The sequence below is a fragment of the Echinops telfairi genome, unplaced genomic scaffold, assembly GCF_000313985.2.
Source record: "Echinops telfairi isolate 266 unplaced genomic scaffold, ASM31398v2 ScPeMD7_16;HRSCAF=60, whole genome shotgun sequence".
Taxonomy (NCBI): Eukaryota; Metazoa; Chordata; class Mammalia; order Afrosoricida; family Tenrecidae; genus Echinops; species Echinops telfairi.
This window is the reverse complement of record NW_022103913.1, coordinates 11136917-11146635: the sequence shown is the minus strand read 5'-3', so window position 1 is coordinate 11146635 and position 9719 is coordinate 11136917. Positions and strand designations below refer to the sequence as shown.

Genomic DNA, 9719 nt, shown 5'->3' with positions numbered 1-9719 from the left:
TGGTAAATGCTTAAAACAACACCTGGGGTTCGTAGTTTTAAATACACGTTAATAGACTCATTTTCTGGAAGAAGGGGGGGGGGGTGACAAAACTAGGAATCTAGGTGACCATAGAAGACTAAGCACTAAGCCTGTCTTCTGTGCAAAAGGTAACAAGATCTAAGGGCCAGACACACGCTTCCTGGTTCAAGTCTCACAGTTTCTCCCCAAGCACCCTGCAATCCAGCGCAAAGGCCGCCAAGGGGGCCCACGGACACTGCGCATGCGCCCTCTCCCGGCAGCGCATCTGACGCACATGCGCGCTCTGGAGCGCTGTGTGGGTGCAAACCGATAGAGCAGAGATGGCGGCGGCCTTGAGGGTGGCGGCGGCTGGGACAAAGCTGTACAGCCTAGTGAGCAATCTTGGGAGCCAAGCAGCGCGAGGCGCCGCGGCACGCAGTCTTTGTAGCCAGCCCGTCCCGGTCCCCGTCCCCGTCTCCGAGCGCATCGAGAACAAACGCCTGGCCGCGCACCTGGGCGGGGGCCAGCACCGCATAGACGCGCAGCACAAGCGGGTAAGTCCGCGGCGGGCCGGCTGTCCCGCCCCCGGGGTCCGGAGCCTATCACAGCGCGCCTGGCCCGCGGCGCCTGGGCGCTCTCAGCCAATCCGCGAGGTCTGGCCGTCGGGCGAGGACGTTCACCTTGAGGACCGGTTGCCTTATTTGAGGCCGCGGGTCAAACGAGTATAAAACACCTTTGTGCTTGATCACGTTCTACGTTCCTTTTGCACTTTTAAACGGATTTGGCAAGACTACAACCAGTTTACCACTTAATGGCCGCACACTTTTGGATAGGTTATTTATTCAGTACGAGTCAGTGTATTTTAAACACGATCATAATAATGCTTGCCTCTTATTCTCCTTGTGAAGCTCAAAATAGTGAAGCAATAACACACTGTTTTTACATCTGCTAATTCTTGGGTCACATGAGAGAGTGGGGCCATTGGGCAAAAACTGCGGGCAAACTTGTATTAACGTGGGGTGGAAATAGTGGACCGACTGCCTCCAAACACCTGCTGAGCCCGTTTTGGGTAGGAAAGGGGGTGGTTTGGGCACTGCGTCCCACGGGCGCGGACTCGGAGAGGTGACCTGAGCCTTGAAGCCAGGCTTGACCCGTGGGTCTCTGACACGTGGATAAGTGAGGAACGAGTTGCTGGACAATTTAAATAATTTACGGGAAGGTGCAGATTTGAAATTTATAGATGAAGGAGAGCACTGGAGATGGAACTTACAGATGAAGGGAAGTGACTGGGCTAAAGGCTGGGGTCTTTAGGGTGGAGATTCAAACCAGTCTAAATTGAGTGTGTTGATTCAGACCTCTAAGTTCCTATTTGACAGGCTTTTTTAAACACTGGAAGTGCTGTCCTAATTAAATAGTGACCTACCACTCCCAAGTTAATGGAAGGTTTCGCAACCATCAGCCTTCAGAAGCTGTGTGTCAGAGTTGACTTGGGAGACAGCCTTAGAGAAGAGTATTTAAATACTTTTGGGAGGAGGGGAAATTGTCTTAACTGTTTGGATTCTGTAGAGCAGGGACGTTCAGTCCACAGGCCGAAAGAGCTAACATCACACCCTCACCAAAGAGCAGCAGTTCCAGCCATCGCATTAAGGATGAGTTAATTAAATGTTTGCTTAAATATAGCAGGCTAATTTATAAGTTGGCAATTTTGTGTGGCTCTCGATTGATGCTATAAATATGATGGCCCTTGGGGGGGAGGGTCAAGAGGTTCCCTACCCTGCTGTGGAGTAAATGTTGACTTCATAGGAAAGGGACAACGGGGCTTGCAAGTTCCGTAGGATCACCTAAGTACATCTGGGTGTATAGTATTCCATGAAGAGGCTTCTGGAAATATAAAACTACTCATAGATAGATTTTAGCTGTAAATGTTCTGTTGTGATGTTTCGGAACAGAAACAGTTTTTTATATTATAGAAATTCTTTAGGAATGTTCTTATAATTCCTAAATGACACAAGTAATGTTCATTTTACAAAGTTGAGAATAAAAACAAAAACACGGCCATCATGTAGATGCCAACTCATAGTGACTCTATAGGACAGGGTAAAACTTGTGAATTTTCAAGACTTTAACTCTTTATGGGAGTAGGAAGCCCCGTCGTTTGCCTTCAGGGCTGCTGGCGGTTTCAAACTGCTGACTTTTTAGTGAGCAGCCCAGCATGTAACCATTCTGTCAACAGGGCTCCTTACGAAGTTGGAAACAGAGACAGATCTCTAAAAAGTTATGATCCCGCTGTTCAGAAGTACTGCTAACATTTGACATCACATATTCTTCTGCACATAGACACACGATTTTTGGTACATTTTCCTTCCTAAGGAATATTACAAATTACTAAGATTAGATATTTCTATAGAGATTTTATCTTAATGGTTGTGTGAAATGTGCCAAAATTTAATAATTTCCCTAATTTGGGAAATCAAGGTGGTTTCTAATATTGTTTATTGAAGTGCTGAGTGAACGTCTTTGGGAACAAAGCCCTCCCACTCCATTTAAACTTTACTTTGGACTATTTCATTAGTCTAGATTGCCAGAACAGGAACTAATGGGTCAAAAAGTAGGGATTTTTAGAAACTATGACATTCATTACCAAATTGCTTTTCCAAAAAGTTAATTTTTTTAGCACAAACATTCATTTATTAATCAAAGGGATGATCCTAATGAAATCAACACTTTGAAATAGATGCATGTAAAATGTGTGTGATAGAAGTAATTGAATATAATGAAAACAGAAACAACAGCCATATGGAGATTTGCTCATTGAACCGAGCTTGTTCCTTCTCATAGTTGATTCTTGTCCAAATGATGATAGAATTTTTATTCTCCTTTTTCACAGGTCTGTGCACAGGTGACGGTGTTCATAACATATCCCACCAGTGATGTAACACCTTCCCATTTTCTTGTTGTGTTCTCCTTCCCATCCACTGCTGGTGTGGCACGAAAGGAACACCTGCGAAGTTGCAGACAGTCTGTTTTTCTTCCATCAGCTGTAGTTTCTTCAAACTTTGCTCGCGGGTTATAGGACTGTGGTTTTCCAAGTGCTGTCGGTTTTCACCGTGAGGATTTTGCCGTCAGTAAGCTGACAGTCAGGCTTGGCCATTGCACCCAATGTTTGAATAGCCATTCCCACTCCTACTGCCTTCATGTATTCATCTCAGCCTTTGCTGCCCACCAGGCGCCATGTTCCTGTGATCTGCTGAATGGGGACCAGGGTGGGTGAGGATGCGGGTGTGTGCGGATACGGGAAACCAGGGTGCGCAAAAGTTGTTAAATTTTATGCACCAGTGTATAGGATTGCTTGCTTGCTTGTCTGTTGTAATACTGTTTCATTGGCTTTGGGTACTTTTTTTAGGGAAAAAAATTGCCAATATGAAATGTTTTTATGTGGAGATTGTGGGTCAGGGTATTTGGTTGGGACTAAGGGCTGTGGAGCCCAAACAGTGAACCTTGCCACCTCAAAAAACCTTAAAAATGAGAAACAAAACCAAAAAAAATTTCTTCAGCGTGAGCCTTTAGCACCCTCTGTCTCACTCCTCTTCCACTTAGCCACACCCTGCTGTAGGGGTGTATCATCTGTCATTGTCAGGTGTGGTGCCCCTAAGCAGGGGTCCTCATGGAGGACAGGTGGAAGAGCAGCCCACGGTGGAGGTAGGAGAAGAACCAGGAAGTAAAGGGTCCTGGATTTGGGATGATAGCTGGACCCTGGTGAAATGTGTTTCCTTGAGCTTTCCTAGAAAGAAAGCTCCGTGTGAAGCTAGGAGGGTGGCCTCAGACCCTTCACCACGCCTGCTCCGGCTCCTCTCCTTGGGCTGCTCCGTTCTCTTGATGGTCTCCAGTCAGTGTTTGTGAAATTAGTTATATTGGTCCAGGCTTCCCCCCGGCCTGCACCCATTTTCTTTGCTTTCCAAGTGGATGGCTCCTCAAGCACGGGACCTGTCCTGGATTTCTTACCCTCTGACACCTACTGAAAGTGCCCGCCTCTCGGGCTGGGGGACAAAATGGAGGCTTCATTATTAGGCTGCAGGGGCTCACAGTGTCCTCGTGGCCTCCCCTTACTTGGCTCACTTTGTCCTGATGGCATCACTGAATGACCTCTGTTGTATTTTAGGGGAAGCTAACAGCCAGAGAGCGAGTCCGCCTCCTGCTGGACCCTGGCAGCTTTGTTGAAAGCGACATGTTTGTGGAACACAGATGTGCAGACTTTGGAATGGCTGCTGATAAGAATAAGGTATCTGTCTACACTGTTCACCTGTGGCTCTGCCAGCATACCCACTATTGAATGTGTCTATACTACTTTTCCCTGAATTCCTTCTGGGCCTGGGGCTTCAGGCAGACTCAAGAGATAGTATAAGACAGCAAGTCACACAGTACAGCAAGTTCCCCAGGGTGTTTAAAAGTTATGTTTACACTATTCTGTAGTCTATTTAAAGTGGACAAATTTAGCATTGTAAAAAGTTGAAGTATTGGGGGACAACACTGGAGACACAATGTGGGAATTGTGCCTGATCTGACCCTACCACACTGAGGTGAAACACTAAGGGCATGCAACAGAACAGCTAGGAGAGCAGAGCAATGAAGTCCCCAGGGAATACCAAAAATAGACTTTGGGGCCACGGCGTGGCACCCCATCAGACTCAACTGGAAACCACTCCTAAAGGTAAAGAAACAGATCTTTAACTATTTACAGACTTTTTTTTTGTTTTGGTTGTTGATTTGTTGTTGTTTTATTTTCTTTTCTTTTGTTGCTTTGTTTTGCTCTGTCTTGTTTTTTGTGCATATTATTATTTCTTCAGGTCTATCTAGGTAAGATAGGCAGGATAAACAATCTGGAGGAGAAAACAATAAGACCCATGGTTCTGCGGGGACATGGGAGAGGGGGAGGTCGGGGACAGGAAGTGGGGGTTAACAAACCCAGTGACAAGGGAACAACAAGTGATCTAAAATAAACCCCTCAGGACCAACATTGAGAGTAGTGATACCAGGAGGGGAAGGGGAAGGTGGGGCAGAAAGGGGGAACCGATCACAAGGATCCACATATAACCCCCTCCCTGGGGGATGGACAACAGAAAAGTGGATGAAGGGAGACATGGGACAGCGTAAGACATGACAAAATAATAATTTATAAATTATTAAGGGTTTATGAGGGAAGGAGGGTGAGGAAGGGGAAAATGAGCTGATACCAAGGGCTCAAGTAGAAAGCAAATGTTTTTAGAATGATGGTGGCAACAAATGTACAAATGTGCTCCACACAAGGGATGCATGTATGGATTATGATAAGTGTTGTACGAGCCCTAATAAAATGATTTATTTATTTTTAAATGGAAGTATTTTGAGAGTTGCCAAAAGTGACACAGAGACATGAAATGAGCAAATAGTGTGCTTTAGCTCATGGTGTTGATATAGACTTGTTCAGTGCAGGCTTGACACAAACCTTTAAAGAAACCAACAAAAATGAAGTGCCTGTGAAGGACAGTAAAGCAAAGCCCAATGAAAAAACGTAAATCTGTGCATTTTATTTTTTTTTTTGCAAATGTGGGGTCCTGGAATTGCAGAACCTTGGCAGAAGCACTCATGCGCTTTCAGGCTCCCCAGGCACCTTTGTGTGCAGGTGGAAGAGTGCGGGTGGTTTGCGCTCCCCCGTGCTGTCCCAGGGCTCTGGCTGTGGGTTCAAAGCTCTTGCTGATACAGACTTGGAAGGATGACTCTTTTCAGTTGTGCTCTGGTTTCTCCAGACACCAAACCCAGCTCACTGCCATCGAGTTGATTCTAACAGATAGTGAGCCTACAGGACAGGGTGGAACGGCCCCTGTGGGTTTCTGAGGCGGCACCTGTTTATGGGAGTAGAAAGCTGGAGATTTTGAACTGCTGACCTTGCGCTTAGCAGCCCAGCTCGTAACTACTACACTTCCAGATGGACACTTTTGACATATGTTAGATTTATGCCTTTGGTTTAAAGAAAAATTTTTATTGTAACTTTGTGTAGGGGTATTTCCGATCATTAATTTTGTATTCCACAGCCTACACAGTGCCCCATTCACCTCACCACTCCCTTGCTTCTTAATTCTCTCCCGTGGATCGTCCTCTTCCGCTCATCATCTAGCCCATTGCTTTATCCTCCCCCTTCCTCTTCCCACAGTGTATGCCTTGGGGTTTTTGAAGCAGGGTCAGGAACGCTGCTTTAGTGAGGTGCGCTCCCCGATGCATGTCGTTCTTTGGACGCACTGTACCCCTAAATTCCTTCATGTGCTGTATGTGACCAAGGATTTGTAATCTCGGTACCAAAGCAGTTAGCTGAAATTGATCCATGGGCTACACAGTGATTGCTGAGGTTCCTTGCAAAATGGGGTTTCTGTTTTGCTTGTAGATTTAGGGGTGCAGGTGTGACGTTGTAGAAATTGCCATGCTTTGTGGAAGGGAGATTCAAAAAATTCATGGAAGAATGGATTTAAAAGATGCTGGAAAATTTCCCCAAACTTTTGTAGGTCCCTTGTATGTTCTTTTCCTTCCTGTGAGCATTTGGTAATGGTGGCTCTGGTGCACCTCTTGATTATTCTGCCTTTACTGTGAGACCTAAGACTACAACACTCTTCACCCCTGTGGATGAAACTCGTCTTGTGCTTGCTTTTGCAGGGCTTGGGGACATTCCTTCTCATATCTTTTTCATACTTAATATTAAGGAATTTGGTAGTTGTAAAAGCTGAGTTCATGATAAGAAGTACTTGACATTTTTAAACTTTATTCCTTTTTTTTTTTTCTTGTTAGTTTCCTGGAGACAGTGTGGTCACTGGACGGGGCCGAATCAATGGAAGATTGGTTTATGTCTTCAGTCAGGTATTTCATAACTCCGTACCTGTAGGTAAATCTCCTGACTTGTAGGTAGAGCCAGGTGCAATGCATGCAACATGAATACAGTCGTGGGGGATGTAAATCTGCCAGTGGTTTGGAACAGGTGAGGGATTTATGTTCTTCTTTTTCTCAGTGCGTATCTCCACCGAGTATTATGTTTTCTTAGGGAAGAAGAGTCTTTGGTTTGTTTGGGGAGGATCACAGAGAATTAGGCATGTCGGAAGTTGCCCTAGGAACCAGGATATTCCAAGTTAATGAGATTCCTCTTGGCAGGATTAGATGTGTGTGTGGAGGGCAGCCTAACAGCTTGTTTGAAATGAGCGTGGTCTTGACTTTCAGTATCACAGGCTACTAAGGCCTGAACTTTGATTAAAGCTTATTTCAAACAGGTTGTGTTAGGCTGAATCAAAACAGATACAATTTCTTCAGACTGAAGTCCCATAGCAGAGGCAGACTATGGTCGCCTTTTTCAGAATACCTTTGATATCTAAATCCGAATCCCCAGAACGTGTGAATAAATTACCTTATATGGTAATGGGAAATTAATGTCACTAACCAATTGACTTTAATGTAGGGAGATGATCAGGTTCCATATAGGGACCTAATGTAATTGTTTGAGCAGGAAAAGAAGGAAAGAGGAGCTAGACCTTGGGTTTCAATTAACAGGTTTCATTAGTGTTACAGACCTGTCAGGTGGTTCAGAATGGAATGAGAGGAAAGGGGGCAGGGTGAGGGGAGATTGGAAGACAAGAGTAAAGAGAGACTAGCTGCAAGTAAGAAAGGGAGAGCTAGAGAAAGGAGAGGAAGAGACAGAGGAACGTGGGGCCACAGGAGAGGGGTAGAAAGTCAGAGATAGAACAAAGGATCCCTGTGTTACTAAACTTTGGGGACAGAAATAAATTATGATGTCTAAAAGCGACCTGTGCTTCCCTGCAGAAAGGTGAAGAGTGGGGGGAGGTTTCTGTGAGGCATCTTGAGAAGGCAAGGAGGTGTCACGTTACACTAGGTAGTGCCGGAGAAGGTGTTAAAGCGCCTGGCTTTGGCTGAGAACCATAGCATTACTGCTGGATCCTTTTTAGTAATCACCATTGTTGCTAGTTGTTCCAATGAGTTCTGACTGACAACCCCAAGTACACAGAGTAAAAGTGTAATATAATCATACCACAAATAAAAATGGTCATTGAATCGATTTTAGCCCTGTGCATCCTGTGTGGCACTCCTAAACTCCAGGACTGCAATATCATAAGCTTACAGAGGGTGGTGGTTTGTTACAGCCGCAGTAGAAAATTAATGTACAGTGAATGTATTGTATATGTTTGGGATTTAATTTTTTTCCCGTTAAAAGGATGAAAAATGTATATAATTCTAAATGCTTAGTTCTTTTTACAAGCCTAAAACTATGTAGCTTGTTTGATATTAAAATAGTTTGGTAAACTTTAGCTATATTGTATTCAAACAATAACAATACAAATTAAATTGCCTTTGAAATTTGATGGCTATTATAGAATGCTGAAATAGAAAGAATCACATTTCTTAGCTTTTGTGATTTATGAGGAGTAGGCAAAAACCAAAGATCCCTGTGCCTTGGTTCAGCACTCAGGTAAAAAAGGCCAATGGTTTGAACTTAATAATATCTCAGAGGGCGAAAGATGTAGCAATCTGTTTCCCTAAAGATTTACAGCCTTGGAAACCACATGGGCAGTTCTACACTGCCCTATGAGGTCACCATGAGTTTTAATGGCAGCAGGGATGTTTGGGGGTCTTTTTGCCACAAGGAACGGAAGAAACTATATCCTAGGCAGAAAAAAGGTCTCAAATTCAAATCTGTTTTATAGTGGTCCCTTTATTCAGCCTTAAACAGGATAATGACAAGACAAAGACAAATCTTCTGGATGTTGGAGCCCATGAACACGAGGCCAAAATAGTGTCCACAGAGTGAGTTCGTGGCCGTGATGCTAATGAAAGGACACAGAATAAAAGGACTTTTGCCACAAAGCCCTGATTGGCAGCAGATGGGGTCATCACTAGTGCAGGCAGGACTCAGACACAGGAAGGGACCGTGATTGGGATATATAAATTACCGCAGATTAGAAACATGCACAGAATTGGTTTGCCCCCTATTCCACCTGCACCATCACCTTGACTCATGGACATGTGGTCCTAGTGCTCTATTTCCATTAAGGGCAAGCCCAGGCAGGTCCCTGAGGGCAAGATTCCCTCTCCCTGGGCTGGCTAGGGGAGCTTTCAAACACACTCTAGTGCAAAACTCTTTGTATTGTGTTCAGAATGAACTCTATAGAGGCTAGGTTTATATCAAAATTCAAAATGGAGTTAATACTCCCTCTGTAAACACTAGCTTTCTGCAAAGCAAGTTTGTAGAATTTGAGCTTTAACAGAACCAGCACAAAGATAGAGAAGACAAAGCAAGGTTTTATGCTTTTCAGACGGGGTAGCTCTCCTAACTATTAAGCAGATACAAATATCAGTGACCTGACACTTTTGAATACTTTTATGCTCATGGGAGGGTGCAGCGAGGAGGATGTAGCGATGACTGAGACAAGTCTTGCCCTGAAGAGGCTAATTGTGTTGGAGAGCAGAACAGACGGGAGGACAGCACAGGTAGGATGAGGTTCTAGGTGAACCTGTGTTGTGGGCTAGAGAAAGGGAAGATCATTTCTATTGTTGAGGGGGACACTTTGCCATTTGAAATAGGCCCTGAAGGATATTGGGGGTGGGAAGTAATGAGCCAACTTTTCTGTTGTAATCCCTAAAATGTCAGAAACTTCGTGTGTGTGTGTGTGTGTGTGTGTGTGTGTGTGTGT

At 44.6% G+C, this 9719-nt stretch overlaps 1 protein-coding gene across 1 annotated transcript in view; it reads left to right on the top strand.

Annotated features, from left to right (window-relative positions):
- Positions 1-329: 329 nt before the first annotated feature.
- PCCB (propionyl-CoA carboxylase subunit beta) overlaps positions 330-9719 on the top strand; it is a 118727-nt gene continuing 109337 nt past the window's right edge. Inside the window, exons 1-3 of the mRNA XM_004712100.3 lie at positions 330-554; positions 4160-4279; positions 6814-6882. Coding sequence (XP_004712157.1) covers positions 342-554; positions 4160-4279; positions 6814-6882 — 402 coding nt within the window. The 5' untranslated portion in view covers positions 330-341. The remainder of the gene's footprint in view (positions 555-4159; positions 4280-6813; positions 6883-9719) is intronic.